Source organism: Psittacula echo (assembly GCF_963264785.1).
Source record: "Psittacula echo genome assembly, chromosome: 6".
Classification (NCBI taxonomy): domain Eukaryota; kingdom Metazoa; phylum Chordata; class Aves; order Psittaciformes; family Psittacidae; genus Psittacula; species Psittacula echo.
The window spans coordinates 13,612,140-13,631,608 of record NC_137743.1 but is presented as its reverse complement, the minus strand read 5'-3'; the positions used below and the strand labels follow the sequence as shown (position 1 = coordinate 13,631,608).

Here is a 19,469-nt window from a genome sequence, read left to right as displayed (position 1 = left end):
AGTCAAGTTTCTTCACTTCCTTCTCCTTCCCTCACAACCAAGACAGTGCTGTTCAGATCATATCGGTGTGTTCTTCAGGTTCAGGCACATCCTCATCCCCCTTCTGTGAGCAGTGCCTGAGGTAGACGTGATGGATGGCCTGGGAAGTTGTGCTTTCCTTGTCTGTGCCAAAAGGCTGCGCCTGCCCTGCCCTCATAGTGGGGAGCACTCTATGCCCAGGCTGACTCCCAGGTACATGGACACTTACAGCAAGATAGCACAGGGCCTTCGGCAAACTCCTAAGAGATACAGCACAGCCTAGCATGTCCGGCTGCAATGTGTGTAGGGGTTCACCTGGGTGCCCCGTACCGGCGCTGCAGAAGCCCCCCTAGGCCCTCCACCCGGCACTTCTCTCACAGCAGCACCCAATCCCGCATTTACCGCCCGACCCAGCGCGTTAACAATCCTATTGCGCCCACCTACACCACACCGCTACCGCACCCACCACCTGAGCGCAGGCGCAACGCAATACTGCGCAGGCGCGCATGCGCACTGCCCTTTTCCCGGAAGCGGGAGATTGAAGCGCCGCTGCTGGTGAAGGTTCCGTCCGCTTGGCTCCTTTCTGTGCATTCCGCAGCGGTGTGCTGCTGAGGTGGAAGAGGGAGGAAGCTGGTCTCTCAGGGCTGTCCCTTTCTTCAGCTCTCATCCTGGATCTTGGCTCAGCTGGTTCCTGGGGGCTCAGTTCGGGCCTCCCCTTGCTCCACGGCGTGTGGCTCGGGCTGCGGTTGTGTTGCTGTGCTCCGTTTCTGGGGTGCCTCTTGACCTTCCATGGTGCCTCACTTCAGAAAGAGCTCCTCGGATCTGTGGCTGTGCTTATGGGCTGCCTTATTGCACCCTTCTTTCTGCTTCTGTGCAGGGTGGAGAGCTGGCTGGAAAAAAGTTGTTGAGTGATAACAGAGCCTTTGGTTGGTGAGAAGAGGGTGTAGAAGGAGCGAGTGTTGTTACATAGTGTAGCCATAAGCAGGAAAACTAAGACATGTAGCATCAGGGGCTTACCCAAAGCAAAAAATCAAATTAGTACTGAAGTGCAAAATTGTCTTTTCCCCCCTTTTAGCCCGAGTTTTCCTTACTGGACAAAATTTTTTTCTGTGTGATAAATAACATCACAGCTTGAAAATGCGAAGGATACTTAGGCTGAGATATTGGGGAAGGGTTTTAAGAGTGCAAGAGATCTATGTGATCTGGTATAGTGGAGGCGTCCCTGCCTGTGGCAGGGGGGTTGGAACGAGATGATCTTTAAGGTCCTTCCCAACCCAAGCCATTCTGTGATTCTATGCATGTGCTGTAAAACAGGGTTAAAGTAACAGCATTAGTGAAGCATTGGAAAAGTTATTCATTGTGGTCATGGTTATTTTTAGACAAATAATCGCATTGGAAGAGTTGCAGGACAGGATTCTGTTGAAGCTCTTAGGTTTGAAATGATTTTGCTGCTGGGGAAGACTGATTACATATTTATGACTTACTGTATACAGAGGCATGAGGTAGCTTCTTCTAGGCTCTTGCTTACAGTAAGAAATAAAAGCCTGCATTGTATTTAAGCCTGCATTGTGTTTAATGGGTGCTGTGGGCTTCCTGCTTAATTGGTAGAGTGCTAAAATGCCCAATTAACTGGATTTCATTTACTAACGTTTAGGAGGTTTTAAATCAAATACCATTTGTTGAATTTTGAACAACTGGAGGAATGTTGACTTGTAAGATAATTGGGGACCCGTGCCCTTTGGTATAGAATGAGAAAGACCAGGTCATTTTTCAAAGGCTTCTATTTTGAAACTTCTGATTGCAATGTGCAGCTAAAGGGAGGTGTAGCTGACAATTTTCCAGCTGCATTTTGGTCATTAGCAGGTCGTTCACTAGTGCTAAAGTAAGATAAACACTGCCAAAGCAATTTGAAGTTGGTACATGCTGGGAGACAGGACTTGTCATTTTAGTTGAGGTTCGTTTCTGAGCAGACTGGGGATGCTACTTTCGATTTAAAATTCTACTTGTGTAATTTCGTTTTTAAGGAGCATCACCAGAAGGCTGAAATGAGAGAATGGATTATTTTCAGACTTTCATACCCAGTTATTTTGTTTTCTAGAAAACATCGTTTGTACATCAGGACAATAAAAATCTTGTGGTTCCAACAATCCTTCTGTCAGTACTTGGGATACAGTTAAAATTAAAGGACTGGTTCTTCACACTTGGTTTAGTAATTATTATTCCTTTGAGTTAGACAAGCATTAAAGGTCATCCAGGTTAAGAAAATACAATTTGTTTGGAGTGAGCTTTTTTGATGAGTTCAGTGTTGCAGGATCTGATCCATGCAATGTCTGATTTATAGACGGACTGTAATGGGTTTGTTTTGTAAGTTGTCTTGCTCCTTTTTAGCACTTGAAAGAGGATATCGGGTAGGAAAAAAGATATTGTGGAGAGTAACTGTAAGACTTTTTATAATATTTTTCATTTTTTAAAGAAAACAATCCAGAGTTTTAGGAGTGAGGGGAAAATAATCTACAAAATTCACAGTACAGTGCTTTATACCAATTAGTAGTGTCACTTATCCTGTTGAAGCCACTCACAAAGCAAGATGTCTTTTTTGAACTTGCCAATTAGAAAATCAGCTTTAGTATTTCTTATTAGGGCTTTTTCCTCATTTCTGCAGCCACATGGCTCATTATAATCAGGTGAAAATGGCACCATACATAATTTATTCTGTCTTTTAACAGAAATTGCTATCCGTTGTAAAATGGAAGAACCAGTGCTTGATAAATTGCCGTCTTTGTGCTATACTCCAAAGGATTCTGGGACAGCAGCTCCACAGGCGACAAGTTCAGGGAAACAGGTATGAAAACTTACTTGGTTTCCCAATAATGTGACTCTTTGTAGTAACAAAAATATTTGTGAAATCATTAAGTAGTCGGACGTCACTGAGATACTGTTTGCTGGAAGGCTAAAGGTAGGCAACTTATACGCATAGCTACAAGGTTGTCCAGGTAAGGAATGTGCTCAGTGTACTTTGCTCTGAATATGCAGATGTTTGCTGTGAAAACAAAGTGATGGAGCTGTGTAACCCAAATGCCATACTAATAAATGTAAATAGTATTTAGGGCTTGTGGTGGGGTTTGTTGTGTTTGGTTTTTTTTCTTTAATCTGCCATCTTCAGTTTTCCCAAATCCTAATTTTCTGGGTTGCTATGTATGCAGGATGACCTTCTGCTTACACTTGAACAAAATACACTGCCTTCAGGTCATATATTCTCCATACTGCTGAGCTCTGCTTTGGTGTTCATCCCAGCATGTGTTATGGTGATGTCGTCACACTCAGCACCTGGACCTATACAGGATAGGGCTAGTTTGCAAATGTTCCGTAACTAATGCTCCCTCATGTTGTAATATATTTTCACAAGTAAATATACTAGGCATGTTATGGAAATTAACTCTTACTTTGAAGAAAAAGAAATCACTCTTTAGATTCTTATCAGTGAAGGATCTCAAAGCATGAACAAGTCAAAATTAGATAATTTCTAATACTGTCAAGCAGAATACAGATGTTTTATACAGGTGCTTATGCGTGTGGTGGGATGGAACAGCAAAAAAAATCTAACCCTCATCTCCATTAAACTAGAGGATGGAGTTGAACTTGATGAAATAACATTAGCCATGTTGAAATATGCCATACACTTTCTGCACAAAGACTAGATGAGTAGGTTTGCCTCAGCATAATACAGGCTTTACTCCCAGAAAATGTGGAAGTAAGTCTTTACAGATCTTGCAGCTGTGTGTGCAAATACGTATGAAAGGAGGACGTTCATTCAAATTTGTGAAAACTGTGGAGAAAATTAGGAATTCCAGATTTACAATCATCTTTACATATATACTATAGTCTATGTAGATAATAACCAGGATAAACAGTTATTTGAAATTTGATCAAAAATGAGGTTATTCTCATCCATCTCTTCCTTTGGTTTTGTTTTAATGTTTTCTAGCCAATGAGTGCAGCTCTGAGGGAGCGATTGAGGAAAACAAGACGTTCATTTAATGCTAATATTGCAGTGGCAAAGCGGCTCAAAATAAACACTGAAGAAAAAGACTATCCTGATGCTGACAAAGGGTGTCTGCCGAAGACGAGTACGGATTGTTCCACATTACAAGATGGTTCAGAAAACCTGGAGGGAAATGGCACTGGACATATATGTGTCAAAAGTCCCTTACAGGAGAGTGGTCTCTCTGGATCCGCAGAGAATTCTGATGTGCTACAGACTGATCTTAGTCAGCAGCAGTCCCTGGAAGAAAAAGTAAGGCTGCTGAAACAAGTGCAAGAGAAAGAAGAACTACTTCGGAGGCTCAAACTGGTTAAGATGTATCGTTCTAAGGTGAGGCAGACCTCTGAAAAAGCACTTTTAGGTCATTCTTTGAAGTGGAATTGATAGTGTAACTATCACTTTTTAATTTAAGCCACAATACTCACTCCTGTGTGGTGTTTGTGTAGTGTCTGTTTAAGGTGTTTTATAAAAATAGATCTGCAGGGTATCAAAAAACTCCACATTTCAGCAAATGATAACATTTCTTTTGTTTTCTTTCGTCCCAATTTCAGAACAACCTGTCTGAACTGCAGGCTCTGATAGTGAAATGGAGAAGTAGTACTCAGCTGATGCTGTATGAACTCCAGTCTGCCTTTTCTGCAGATGGCAAGAAAGTGAGTCTCAATCAACTGATAGATACTTTTGGATTAGAAGACCAATTACTGCACTACAGCAGGACAGAAGAAGATTTTGTAGATTCATAATCTACAGGTGTAAAAAGCTTTGAATTACACACATGCAAAAGCAGAAAAGACTGAGTGAATTCTGATCACATAAGAAGTGTTGACCAGACAGTGGACTTTATGCTTTGAGGTTATGGGCGTTTCTTGGGAAATACTTGTAAAGCTGTGTACTTAAATACAGTAGGCACTGTAAAAGGCATTACCTAAGAGAAAACACTGAACTCTTGTTGTTTTGGCTTAACAACTTGATTAGTGAATCATTATTTAATAATAATCCAATGAAATCAAGCCATACTTTAACAGGTACAAGGCAGCCCATTCTTTGCAAGGTTACCAGTATCGATATAATAACTCGATTAGTCACTTCTGTTGATGTTCTGATGGGGAAGAGTTCAGTTCTTTGTTCATAGATATGTCCCCATTTTACACGTCTTCCTGCTGCCTTTCAGTTAATGACAGCATTTTGCAAGTTAACTAATTTTCATGTTGTTAATAGTCTGAAGCCATAATGAGATGTTCTCAATAGCTTTAATTGTTCCTGAAGGAAATGTGCCATAATGCAGTCACTTTCAGGTACTGGTCCAGCCAGTTGTCTTCAGGGAAGCTCTCTCTTAAGAATTCTCCCACAGCCTGAGATAATGGAAGGGAAGGCAAGAAAACTGTAACCAACCCCTGTCTACTATTTCATGTGAGAGCCAGGTATTTTCTCTCTTCAAACAAAACAAGATAAACAAGGCATTGTCTAAAGGGAGTGATTCCAATACAGCATCATAAAGCTGAATGAAACTTCAGCATTTCATTTACCCTCCAATAAATGTCTTTTTAAAATGTTGGGGTTTTATCTTGGCTTGAAATTGCTTATTTTCTCATGATGACCCATGTGTGTAGTGTGGTGACTTCTGCCTGCTTTTATTTCTTTCAGATCTCTGCTTGTCAAATGTAATATGTCAGTCGTAACTACTCTGCAGCTCTCCCTGCTATGAATATTGTTTTATATACAATCACATTCCTTACTGGCTGTACCATAACTGGTTTGTTTACAGGTGCCATTTCCTGTTTCCCATGGGAAAGAAATTCAAAGATCATACAAACCTTTTTAACATTGATAGGGCTTATTAGACTTAAATCTGTACCCACAACTTGCTCTTGACAATATTGATTGTTGCTGTCCACAGAGAATTAATGAAGAGAACCTTTATTGCTAATCACATTTTGAGTATTAAGACACTATTTCTTCTGCCTCTTGAGGTTAGTAAAAAAAGATGATGGTGCCTGGTAAAGGGGGTGATTCTCATCACTGAGTTCCTTAGCAAATTTGCAGTTCTGCTTCTAGGCAAGTTTCAGCAGAAAGACATCTTGCGAAAGGAATGAAGATGTAATCAGAATCCTTACAGACCCCAGTTAGAGATGGTAAAGCAGAAAAGGAGGTGGTGTACAGCTGTAAGGAGCTGGCATACAAGTTCCCAGCAGTAGTTTTCCGTGCAAGGGTAGAATTTTTTTAATCTAAGATACTTTTAGAATCACAGAATGGGTTGGGTGGGAAAGGACCTTATGATCATCTAGTTCCAACCCCCTGCCATGGGCAGGGATGCCTCACCCTAGACCATGTCACCCAAGATTCTGCCCAACCTGGCCTTGAACACCACCAGGGATGGAGCATTTGCCACTTCTTTGGGCAACCCATTCCAGTTCCTCATCACCCTCACAGTAAAGAATTTCTTCCTTATATCTAACCTGAACTACCCCTGATTAAGTTTAAACCCATTTCCTCTTGTCCTGTTGCTACAGTCCCTGATAGAGTCCCTCTCCAGCATCCTTGTAGGTCCCCTTCAGCTATGGGAAGGCTGCTATGAGGTCTCCATGCAGCCTTCTCTTCTCCAGGCTGAACAGCCCCAACTTTCTCAGCCTGTCTTCATAAGGGAGGTGCTCCAACTCCCTTATCATCCTTCTCTGGGCTTGCTCCAACAGCTGCATGTCCTTATGTAGAAGACACCAGAACTGCACACAGTACTTCAAGTGAGGTCTCACAAGAGCAGAGTAGAGGGACAGGATCACCTTTGACCTGCTGGTCATGCTCCTTTTAATGCAGCCCAGGATACGGTTGGCTTTCTGGGCTGTGAGTGCATACTTAAGCTGGTTTATGGTCAGTTTCTCATTGACCAACACCCCCAAGTCCTCTGCAGGGTTGCTCTGAATCACTTCTCTGCCCTACCTGTAGCTGTTCTGGATTGCCCTGACCCAGGCATAGGACCTGCTATTAATGCCCTTGCAATGGAATGAATTAAAAATTTATGTGAATTTATGAAAGGAGGAGAAGAATTGACACATCATGGAAGAGGGAAATAAAGATACGCAGGTAGATCGGTGCCCAGCAGTAGTTAATTATTTCAAGAGGTCATTATTTTTCTTAGCTGTCTTGGAGAGTTCTGGCAGGAGAAAAGACTGCATATTGGTGTGAAGTAATTGGGAGATAGCAGCAACTATTTCAGGAGGCCAGATGTTTCCAACCTGTTTTTCCTGTGATTCTGCCAGTGGTAGCAGCCACTGCTAATGGTGGCTGTGGGTAATTATGTTATCATAAGCCACAGCAGCTTTCAGGACTGGGCCAGGTAGCACACATGGTCATGACAAAGCATACCTTCACCTTGCTACCTACGCCTCTGCCATTGCAGGTGTAAATAGTTTAAAAGAAGCAAAATGAAATCAAAACCAGAGACATAAATTTTAGCAGATGAAAATTCATGCAGTACTTCACTTTCAGAATGTTCTATAATTGCATATTGCAGACTAAGGCTATACAAATACACCCGTTCTTCTATCGGTCTACAATATCTTGTACCCTGTTTTCTGCAATGAACTGTAGGGTTTATATAATCAAGACAGCAGAAATAAATCTCATGAACTGAAACAGGCATAAAACGTACAAAACAGACAAACATACATCTTTCAAACAAGTTATTTTTAAAGAAATTACAGAAGAATTATGTTTGTGGAAAGGAAAGTTCTGGAAGAAAAAGTAGATATCAAAGTTCCTTTTCTTAGCCATGACCATGGTATTGTATATCTACCTGGACTCTGAGTTTTAAAGAATAGGGAATACTCTTGATCGCAGTCTTTCAACTTGTGCCTGAAGATTTTCAAACTCTTCTTTCTCTTCCTTGATCAGCCCCCGTAGGTGTTTCTGCTTCAAAATCTCTCGGTAGCGCTGCCTTGCAGCCTTTTCAGAAATATGCCGTGTGTCTGCATAAAACAAAATAATAAGGGTCAGCCTGTACTTGTAGGGGATGCAAAATCTATATTTCTATTGGACATGTCCTGGGGTTATTCCAAGTTCTGTATAAAATAGGCAAGCACTTTAAAGAAGGCTCACAGTTGGGCTTAAGAGCTTATATAGTACTGAATAAAGCAAAAAGAAATTCCAAAAGCTACTGGGAACGCTTCCTTCAGTTTCTAGGAAGTATTTTGAATATCTGTTTTCCATTAGTGGAAAGAACTCCACACTTTTCCTAATAATGAATACCCTTCTCAGCTTCACATTACTACCTCTGATCCCTTCAATGGTGAAAGCAAGTGGGTTGAACAGTTCTGAGAAAGAATGAAAGCCCTTTGCCTGACGAGGATATTAATGACTGTAATATTCTGACTTGAATAGTTTCAGCAATTTAGGTAGTTAGCTTTGGGTACAAGAACAACAGTCTCTAGGTATGCTCTTAAATAAACAATGTTAAACTGTTGTGGAAGAAAGGGCACTGCTAGTTTTGCACACAGTAATCAATCAATAGGTGCTCCTTGCCCCTTAGCTGATGCTGATGGAGAACAGGATCATGTAGCCTTGGAGGTATTTTCTGAATGCTCTTTGTGACTTAAGTGTGTTACTGTGACTCACCAGCTGCCTCAAAGATTTCCCTCCTTTCTGAAGTAGAGACCAGCATTTCTTTCAGCTCCAGGCTGAGCTCATAGTTTTCTTGCTCTTTTAAACTGATGCACTTCTCCAATTCTTTAACTTTTTTCTTGCGGTTCTTCACATTCTTCTTGTGCAGCTGTTCATTTCCAAATGCATAAGGCAAATATAGAAGATTATACAAAAGCTGTTTTCACCAACTTATGATAGAAACCTATAATCATAAGCACTGCATGGTAGCTCAATGAACTTGTGTATTTTGGTTTGACTAACAGCACATTCTAGCTTTACTTTGTATAGTGTCTTTCATGCACGCTGTATTACAGTATACTTTATGGTATCCTAATTTAAGTGGCTGACAAGGACCAAAGAAGTATGGGCCAGGGAGAGAGATCTATTAAAGATAAAACTTGAAAGGCAAAGGGAGTGAAGGAAGCAGATGGAATCAGTGAGTTGAGAAACTCTCTTGGCTTCTAGGAGCTGCTAAAGAAAGGGTGGTCATGCTGAAGTTGTTGCATGAGCTGTAGAGGGACAAAAGAAATACTAAAGCTTGAAGAGGAAGAGGAGGCTCATGCCAGCTAAAGCAACCTAGAAAAAAAATCCAGTGGAATCACTTGAAAACAAGGATAATGATAATTTGAATGCTGAAATAGATGAGGGAGCCAGCAAATCAGATCATTGTGTCTCATTTTGAATATAGGGGGGCAGTAATATTAGGAACAGGCTGGCACTCCTGAAGAGAAACATTAAGCAGCAAGGACTGGAAGAATGCTTCGTTAGCAATGAGAGAGTGATTTTTATAGGTAATGCTGTGTAAGAAGTGATAAGCAGATCTGCATTCAGATGTTCAGGAAGGAAAGCATTTAGTTCTAGTAACAGGGTAAGTAGATTTCTCTCCATAGAGTTGATCTATGCAGCAATCCATGTACAATGACTGCTTCCAAAGACTTTAGAGAACTGCTGCTGTAGACAGCTCAGTGCAAGCTGAAGAAACTATTTAAAGGCAGATGAATAAATACATGGAAGTAGATAGATAGATAGATAATCCATCTGTGTGTACTGTTATGGCTATGCTGCAACAGTCCTTGACTTAGTATGCCTATATCAGTTGCACTTAATCCTTACAAATACCTCTTGCTAATGAAGGAGAGGAGTTGGATTTAAACTAAAGATGTTTCTCAAATGTGTTGTTTCACTTATGATTTACCTCATCCATGATGCCAAGAGTCTGCTCCATCACTGAAATGTGGTGGGCAACGTTGCTGTTGTAGTTCGGCACAGTTAGGAGCTGATGAATTAAAACCAGAAAGAAACCATCTTATTAAGCCTGTTTGTTTGTTCTCAACAATTTCTCACTTCTGTAAAGACAATTATATTATGTGAAACTCAAAACCCCTAAAACTGTACACAGTGGAAAGGCTTACTAGTGATTATAAACAGACATTGTAAAGATACTCCTGGACATTGTGTGAATACTAAACTGTACTCTTGTTAAAAAGAATGTTAACTATTATGTGTTAATGGAAACAAAGACCAAGCAAATTTGTTGTGAGGTTATCAAAAAGACCCCAAGCTATACTTTTGCTTATTAGGTAGTCTAAGCTAACACAGCTGGAAGGCAAAGTGCTGTACAGGCTGTCTTTAGGCCAGAGAAGAAAGTGATTATTTTCTGCCAAGTGGCTTCCTAGTTCTTACTTCTTTTATTGTATCTGCATAGTAATTCAGGTTTCAGACAATTTATTGAAGATTTTTCTTGGGGACAGTGCTCCTATAACACTTCTTTATCAAATGGCAAATAGTAGAACAGGCTGTATGACCCATAATGGGCAGTAGACAGGTTTCTGTAGATATAGATTCATCCTTTCAGAGTATTGCCCCACCAAAGTGACTGGTAAAATTTTGCGGACTGCTCTAGTTAGAGGAGGAGAAACAGGAAAGAGCCAGCAGGCTCCTTGCCTACAACACCAAACCTCTTTCATGCACTGCTTTGCTAATAGCCCTCATTCCAGGTGTTCTCAGGTCCTTGTCCACACACATTTATACAAGCCATCTTTCTGTTCCTGTTGTTGGGGTCTCTGTTGGCTTGTTTTTTCCACTAACCTCACATTTCTACTCACAAAATGATGTCAAGCCGCTCAGAGCATTCAGATTCTGATTAAACTGGTATATGCCTCTGCCATGGGCAAGTTTAAGTCTCTCTGAAGGACAGTAGTTCTGTTCATCAGTTTAAATTAAGTTTGAGCTAAAGGCAACACTCTGGTGATGAATGTGCTACAAGAACTTTTCAGTGTGTTGTCACATCACCTTGTTGGAAAGCTGTTTTGTTGATGTTAGTTATGGAAGTCCCTTGGGTGTGATTCAGAAGTGAACAAGCACTTTGGAGAGCGGCAAAGCAAATGGAGCCTGAGCAAAACATGTGTTTTGGATTTTCTTCTCATCTTTTGATTGAATTGCAATACCCTTACATGCTCTCCAACATTCTTCATTTTCTCTGTGCTTGCTTTATAGCTCTCCCCCACTGCAATATACTCATCCTACAACATCCCTTACTCTAAGTCTTTATGCCCCCCACCTCATTGCCTTAGTTTCATCAGCTTTCTCTGCAGTCCTCTACATCCCATACTGCAATACCCTCAGGTTTCCCCTACAACCTTTCTTCTTGCTCCTGTCTTCTCCCACTGATATCCTTGTCTTTCTCCCACAACCTTTACCTATGTTTTCTGGCCTGGCAGCTGGGCTTGTTCAAAGCTGTGTGGGTGCTGATTTGCTGGCCAACTGCTGCCTCTTGCCCACCAGGTATGGCAAAACAACTACCTGTCATTCTGCTGCTGGGTCAACAAATGGCAGTGAGCAGGGCTCAGTGAGGCTCCTGTAGGAATGCTCAATCTTTGTACCCTGAGCAGAAATTACGTTGTTTCTGTGAGATACCAGATGAGGGCACTTCAGACCTTTCACTTTAAAGGAAATTACAATGCTTGATTTAAAAAATCTGTTCTTTGTGGCTGCAAACCCCTGATTCCTTACTTTCATTGCCAATTTTGAAATACTAAAACTTAGGGCTAATTTTGCCTTCATTTATGCCTGAACATCCTAAAGAACTTCATCACTGATCAATCTCAAGGGTAAAACTGAATTGTTGAACTATTAGGCATCAGGTTTCTCAGTAGAAGTAAGAGATGAGGCAGAAATTATGTTACAGGTATAGGCAGGAAAATATTCTGCAGTCAAAATGTGAATTAGAGAAAGTAACTCACTAGCTGGCGATCTTTGGAAATAATTAGTGATACAATATCCCGAGCCTTCTGTTGCAGATCTTCTATCTGCATTCTCATTTTCCTGTGTTCCCATTCCAGCTGAAATATCCTTTTAGAGAACTCTTTATATTCCACCATGCTAGCAATTTTTTTTTCTCCTTGAGCCTGAAAAAAATAGATTGATCTTAATTAACACACTTTACAGATTATGGAATTATTATTTGCAACAAGATAGGCAAGTTTCCAAAGTTATAATTTTAGGAAGGAAAACATGCTATATTGCACTCTCTTTCCAGACTTTGCTCCAGATGGTTATCTTTGGAATTTTGTACCCTTTAATGCTTTGTGGCACAGCCTTGGATCATAAAGGGAGATGAAGAAACTTAGAACTATGCTCTCCCTCCATCTTTCTATAAAAATGTGAAGTCATTTTAGCACTACAAAATATAAGCTTGCTCTGTATAAAGTATTTTGCAGTTGCTACTGAAGGCTTTGTGCGGTAGCAGTAAGAAGCTATTTTTGTACAGCCTGAACACCTAAAAAAAAGAAAGTTTAATGAGAGTATCATAGAATCCTAGAATCATAGAATCCCAGGATGGAAGGGACCTCTAGGATCATCTGGTAAATTTTTCTTGGCAAACACACAGTCTAGACAAGATGTCCCAGCACCCTCTCCAGCTGAATCTTAAAAGTATCCAATATTGGGAAATTCACCATTTCCCTGAGGAGATTATTTCAAAGGCTGATTTTTCTCATTGTGAAAAGTTTTCCTCTAGCATCCAACCGGAATCTCTCCAGGAGTAACTTGTGCCCATTATCTTGTCTTTCTCATGCAATACCTGTTAAAAGGAAGTCTCCATCTTCTTTGTAGACACCCTTTAAATACTAGACTAAGCTGATGAGGTTTCCCCTGAGCCTTCTTTTCTCTAGGCTGAACAAACCCATGTCTCTCAGCCTTTCCCCATTCAGCAGGCTTCCCAGTCCTTTGATCATCTTTGTGGCCCTTCTCTGGACCTTCATTTTTGTATAGCAGTGACCAAAACTGAATGCAGTATTCCAGGGGTGGCTTGACAAGAGCTGAGCAGAGTGGTTTAATGATTTCTCTATCTCCACTGGTGATACCCTTGTTAATGTAACCCAGCATCCTGCTGCTTTTCCTCACTGCAGCAGCACACTGTTCACCCATCTTGAGCTTGTTGTCTACCAGGACCCCCAGGTTCTTTTCCACAGAGCTGCTCTCCAGCCAGGTAGATCCCAGCCTGTGCTGCACTCTTGGATTCTGTTTTCTCAGGTGCAAGACGTTACACTTGTCCTCATTGAACTTCATAAGGTTCTTGCTAGCCCACTCTTCCAGCCTGTCCAGGATGGCTCTCCCTTCCAAAGTGTCCACTTCCAGTTTAGTATCGTCGGCAAACTTGGCCAGGGCACACTTGATCCCATCTTTTAGATCACTTATGAAGATATTAAACAGTGTTGGGTCCAACAGCGATTCCCAGGGATCCCCACAGGTCACCAGTTTGAAAAGTACGAAAAACTATTTTAAGTATCATCACCAATTTCACCTTACATAGAAAAATGTATTAATTTTTTAAATCTTAATGTAAGCTATTCTTCAGATGCTACTTAGCATGACTATAAGTTTGGCTTGAGGGAATTTTTGGACTTGTGCCCAAGATATTAGCATTTTCTATTTACAATGTGTGTGTGAGTGATGGCATGTCTAAAGGCTGTTGCTGTTTGATTGATCTGAATTGTATTGATCAAACATCAAGAAAGCAGTCTGTATTGCAATCTTTACATCATGATAAGAGACATTACAGAATTCTTAATAGCTTCTAGATTACAATTGAGCCTACTGGTGTGTAGTAATAAATTGAAAGTAGATGTTTCTGGAGAAAAATCAGAGCCCCTGAAGGACAATACATTTGTTTAAAAAGCTTAAATTTCCTTTGGATAATGTAAATTACCATGATATTGTGATTCAGTTCTTCAATAACGCTCTTATTAATGAGAATGGCATCACTGTATTCTGGGATCTCTGTGTTTTCCAATTCTACCTGTCCTTGCTTTAGCAAAAACTGGATAGTCAAATTCAATTGAAGTTTCATCTTCTCCTCTTGCAGCCTAAAATGGCAGAAAATAAAAACAATGCTTAGTGCTTTCAACAGGTATATATAAATCCTCCCATGATTCTCAAAATGTTTATTGCTGGTAAGTGGTATGTTCATCTAGGGGTTACTCTTTGACAGCCTGGTTTCTATTTTCTCCCAAAGTGACTACAGAATTTGCATCTTATTTCTACATATGAAGTTTTCAATCACTGGATTCAGTTTAACATACTCTAGCAGATGTTGTGAGAGAAAGTGTTGTTACTGGACAGAAATCTTAACAATTGAAAAGGAAATGGAGGAGACTCCCAGCCAGCACCCATTTTCTGGTATAATTTATCCTGGGGTTTGTTCCTGAATGACAATGAATCTGAAAATTATGTCAGGGAAAAACTGCAGATCTAAGCAGGTCAGTGAAATCGGGTGTCTTGTGGCACATTGCAATTGGGAGTGATCACTGTATCTTAGGTCTACATAAGTGAAATTTAACTGAGCTAGCTAGGACATATACGGCCTTGAAGGCTTTGGGGATTCACTTTCTGATGTAGTGTTTGGGCAGTCAGTTTGCATTGAAGACCATGGTGCCATTTTTACTGATGTTGTTACTTAAGACGGTAGATTAAGAGTGGTGTGGCCTGCTCGCATGTGCTGTAATCACACCTCAATTCGGAAATATTATAGGTCTCAGATGGTCCTAGATAAAAGTGTTAGAGGACCTGGCTGTGTAATTCTGTAGCTTTTGTTTCTGGTTTGGTGGAGTATTAAATTGTAGCTGAACATAGGAAAAGAAACAAAATTACCAAGTGAGTTCTTGGAAAATGTCTTCTATTTCTGAATCAATTATGTCACTGTCATCTACTCTTCTCTGGAGAAAGGCCTGCATCTCTGCCAGTGTCTGGGACTTCCATTTCACCTAAGCAAGCAACATCATGACATTCTGAACTTTTTCAACTTGTATGTCAAGGCAAGCCTCTTCAAGAACAGAGAAAAGTTCTTAAGAAGACATATGTATGTATAAATATGCAGTCTGCTATTTTCAGAATCCCAGTAGAGCACATGAGATACAGAGGTTACAATCCTTACACTCTGCTCAGAAAAGTATTTATTCATTTATGCACAGTTTATTCACATGAAGGGAAATAATATTTCTTTTTCTCTTAGTGAAATTTCATTATCTCTGTCTCTGGATATTTCAGATTTACACCTTTATGCTTTTAAATTAGAACTTTCCAGCTACACCCAGCTGAACTTTTTTAAATTAGAACTTTTCCAGCTACACAGAATTGGGAATGCATTGGTGCAAATGTAGGTAAGCTAATGGGAGAGAATTACTCCAACAGATCATAGAAATCAAATACCTTAACAGTATTTTGGTATAGATGGAGAAAAATGATCTTTTTTTTAAAAAATGAAACCATATCAGGATCACAATCATTTCTGATCAAGTCTGTCCACATTAATATGCTGATTTTCCCTCTGGAGAACTAAAACTTCTGTGTCCAGAAAGAACTTTCATACTCAAAGGTAGCTTATGTATCCTGCAGTGTTATTTCACTACCACTTGAACTCCAAAAAGTTTAAGACCTGGAAATATCAAGTAGAGTACTGGGAAAATAAAGAATTATACATACCAGCTCCTCACTCTCCATTTTATTTCGTCTAGCTAGACAAAAATTTTCCCATATAGACAGATCTAAGCCATCAGGCATGTGCTCAGGACTATCCAGTTCATCCATGGCTTTCATTAAAAGGGTAAGTGCATCTTTGTTATCTTCAGCTGAGCCCAAACACTTCCCATAGGGGTTAGCTGTGTCAAGGACAGTTTCTTTCACCGGAGTCCTAGTGCACACAAACAGTACATACAGAGTTTACTTTTAATTTTCTCATGCGTAAAAAAAGCTCACAAACAACTAAGAGCATTTCGTACTCCCAATCTCTTGCAAAGAGCAAATAGGTAATACGACATCTTACACAAAGTAAGAATATATGTTTTTGAGACCTGATGATTACTTAGATTGCATTTAAAATAGATTGTGTGAGGAGAACAAGGCAATGCAAAATAGCAGCTGTTAGTATGATAGGAAATCAACGATTGTTAGCTAGCCAATAAAAAGCAGGCAGTCTGATTATCAAAATAATTGAGACTATTGAAATAAATAACATTCTCATTCTTGGCTCACAAAAAGTGCTAGTATTTAAACAGATGGAGTGAAGGGGGATCTTACTTTGGTCGCTGCCTGTAAAGTTGGAGAAGTTCCTCAAGGAAATCAGCAGGTACACCAGCAAACTCCCTTGCAAAACTAGATTCCACATTCTAGGAGGGAAACAGAAAGCTTTCTTGTTACCATAATGTTGTTTTTAAAAAGAGCATCTACCTGCCCATATCTTGGAAATAACTCCATGTACTCCCAAGCATCACAAGAATCTGGACTATTTCATAAATTCTTTTGTGCACATATTCTCCTTTACAGCTTAATTTCAGTTATCAGCACATTGACCAGAACTCATCCCATGCTTACAGTGAAGTATGTTCTCAGTATCAAGACACAGCATTAACTTTTTAACTTCTGAACCTCATCGTGTTTGTCAAGTCTCACCTTCTCTTGAACTACGGCATTTTCATAGATGTCTATGTAAGCCTCAATTTTACTTTTTGTCATCTGGATTGTTCTTGCAGTCTTGACCTGTAGCAAAAGCAAAAGATTTCAGGAAGGAAACTCAGCCAGCAGAAGCACTGAATGGCCACTCATATACACTGATGAAGCTGACAATTTCTTATTTCTAGACAAAACCTTTTGAGCTATTTTTGCAACCAATTTAATGCCTTCTTCAGAGGGTTACTGTAGATACTGCTAAAAAGTGAGCAGGTGAGAAACTAGTCCACTGGTTAAGAAAGTAAGAATTTTGTGGAGGAAATATCTTATGCAAATGCTTATAAATCTTTTTAAACTTCAGAATGTGTGTTGCTACTTGTTTACACTTGCATAGAGATTTCCTTTTCCTTTCATGTCATCACAGGTAAGACCAGTCAAAAATGCCCAGTAAAGCATTCTTCATTTTAGAGTGCAGTTTTCCTGTTGTCATGACATAGTTCTGCTACATGTCAGGATACTAAGCTCATCTGTTTCATTGAGGCTGTTCAATGCTTATATTCTGCTGGGGAGATCATTTTGATGTGTTTGACAGTTTGCATGGACCAAAAGTTATACCAATGGGAACATTTAAAAAATGAAGGAAAACAAAAAAGATGTCTTTTGAAAAATGTATGCTGGTATACACCTGGCCTCAGATAATTTTAAAAGTAGTTCAGCCTATACTTTGGAACCTCTCCCTGTAACTCACATACAAATGGCTCCTTACAGCTCCAAATACAGAGGTCGAGTAGATCTGACATGGGGAGGCATTAGTATATGTGTGTGTGTGTGTGTATATATATATTTTAGTATAGTCCACAGAAACGTGGACTCAGGAACAGGTCCATGAAGACAAATGGGCAAATGGGCTATATTGTCCCAGGCACCAGAACCAACCTGCAGACTACCACCACTTAGATCACCTGAGTCACACAAGTATTGGCAGGACACAGGAATCGGAACTATCACTCAAAGTTATTACTGTGAGCAGTAAGCACTCGTACTGAAATCCAGATCTAATACTACTTGTACTCTCCAGTCTTTTTTTATGTATGGTTCTACAGGGATGGGTAAACTCTTCAGGAGGTTAACTGGTCAAAAAGGCTATAAACACTTTGTACTCCGTTGTATGTTCTGCTTCCATGGTCAGATACTCATACACAACCTCTCTCTATGCTTTGAACTGGCAAACAAGTCAGTGTGGCCCTGGTCTACATTAGACACTAAGTGGAAAATGTGATGGCATTACACATTCTTTTGTGCACTTTCCTGTCATAAAAGCGTCATAATTGGTGCTTCCAGTTTGATATTGTATACTAAAAAATCCTATATATAGAAAAGAAATAGCAGCATGCCCTTCTGAATGTATGGAGCTTTACCAAAGAACTCTAGATGAACCAAGATGAATACCTATTCAAAACCATGTGTATTTATAATGTATATTACCTGCACCAGTTGAAAAAAAAATAAAGTAACCCTGTAAATTGTCAGAAAATCATTCATAGCAAAATTTTGATTTGCAAAAAGCAGTCTTCACAATAAAGTACATTTTAAATATTACTCTTTTCCTAACAACAGCATTTCAAATGACAACTTACTTTTTCTTTCTCCTTTTTCATAAGGAAATTACGAAGTCCGGTTTCTCTGGTGCCCAACTCTTCATCCAACATTAGAGCATAAACAAGATTAACTATTTTGAGTTCTTCCTGTGAAATGATTGTAATAAGAAATAAATTAACATTCCTGCTGCACAGAGGCATAGATGAAAAATGAATGTTCTCTGCAATACCTGATAGATGACCATCTCTAATTTCACTTTCTTTTCAGAGAGTTTGTGCACGGTCTCATCAAAATTCTGTGTTGTTTCTTGTATAGAAGCTTCAAGCTTCTCCAATTCATCTTCCAGTGACTGGGAAAGGAAGGACAAAAGCAGCAATATTACATCTGAAGGAACAAATAAGCTCTGATATAGCATAACAGATGCTGGAGAACACATTAATTTGGAACTCTGTTCTTCAGCCAAAAGGTTCCAAAAATTACTTGTTTGGAAGGAGACTGCTGCCAGGCTACCAAGTTATGTTGTTCAAATACTACTTTGAAGGACAAATATAATTATTCTTTTTGTATGGAATCAGCAAATCTGGGAATGGAACCTTAAAAACCCCCTCATTTTTGGACTACTGATACATTTGTGAAGCATAGTTCCCTTTTGTCAAATATCACAAGTTTTGGCACATATTAATTGGTGTAAGTAGAGATTGCCTTATATTACTGTCTAAGCTAGGAGTTATTTAATATGCCACATGATCTTTGTTTTTCATTTATTCTTTGTTCATTTATTTATTAGTATTCATTTTTAGAAGTAGCTCCTGAGAAAGATCAGGAGCTTTGGTCATGAGCACTGAACAAACCCACAACTTTTCTCCTTTTAATTTACCATTCTGTAATTTTCTTTTTCTTCATTCAGCTTCTTGACTTTTTTCTCATAGTCTCTAAATTTTTTCTTTTCTTCATCAGTCCAAACATGCTCAGGTTTGGATATAAAAGCAGGTGGAGGAATATCCTGGAAACAAAAAAAAAAAGACAAAAATGCTTCAAAAGCAATATAAGGTCTCTATCAGCATACTAACAAACTCTACCACATGTCAAATTTAATAAAGGATATGTCTTAGTGGTAAGTAAGGTAGAAGCCTTAACTCTAAATAACATATATGTTACTGTAATAGTAATACTAGATTATATTCCTTCAGTATTCCACTGTGATAGGGACAGGTGTTGATGGGTAAATCAT

General features: G+C 39.6%; 2 protein-coding genes across 2 annotated transcripts in view; one reads left to right on the top strand and one right to left on the bottom strand.

The window, feature by feature from the left end:
• Window positions 1-839: 839 nt before the first annotated feature.
• The window catches only part of CFAP43 (cilia and flagella associated protein 43), a gene marked incomplete at its 5' end in the record, with an annotated part of 55,492 nt that continues 36,862 nt past the window's right edge, over window positions 840-19,469 (bottom strand). The window contains 13 exons of the mRNA XM_080621135.1: window positions 840-908; window positions 7,851-8,022; window positions 8,669-8,822; window positions 9,891-9,971; window positions 11,938-12,102; window positions 13,905-14,061; window positions 14,846-14,958; window positions 15,677-15,884; window positions 16,271-16,359; window positions 16,643-16,729; window positions 18,277-18,384; window positions 18,468-18,587; window positions 19,116-19,241. Of these exons, the coding sequence (XP_080477261.1) occupies window positions 7,865-8,022; window positions 8,669-8,822; window positions 9,891-9,971; window positions 11,938-12,102; window positions 13,905-14,061; window positions 14,846-14,958; window positions 15,677-15,884; window positions 16,271-16,359; window positions 16,643-16,729; window positions 18,277-18,384; window positions 18,468-18,587; window positions 19,116-19,241 (1,566 nt within the window). The 3' untranslated portion in view covers window positions 840-908; window positions 7,851-7,864. The remainder of the gene's footprint in view (window positions 909-7,850; window positions 8,023-8,668; window positions 8,823-9,890; window positions 9,972-11,937; window positions 12,103-13,904; window positions 14,062-14,845; window positions 14,959-15,676; window positions 15,885-16,270; window positions 16,360-16,642; window positions 16,730-18,276; window positions 18,385-18,467; window positions 18,588-19,115; window positions 19,242-19,469) is intronic.
• SFR1 (SWI5 dependent homologous recombination repair protein 1) lies at window positions 2,765-4,803 on the top strand (the record flags this gene model as incomplete). Its single annotated transcript, XM_080621136.1, has 3 exons — window positions 2,765-2,860; window positions 4,004-4,390; window positions 4,612-4,803. 3 exons carry the CDS (start codon window positions 2,765-2,767, stop codon window positions 4,801-4,803), a joined length of 675 nt encoding a protein of 224 aa, XP_080477262.1.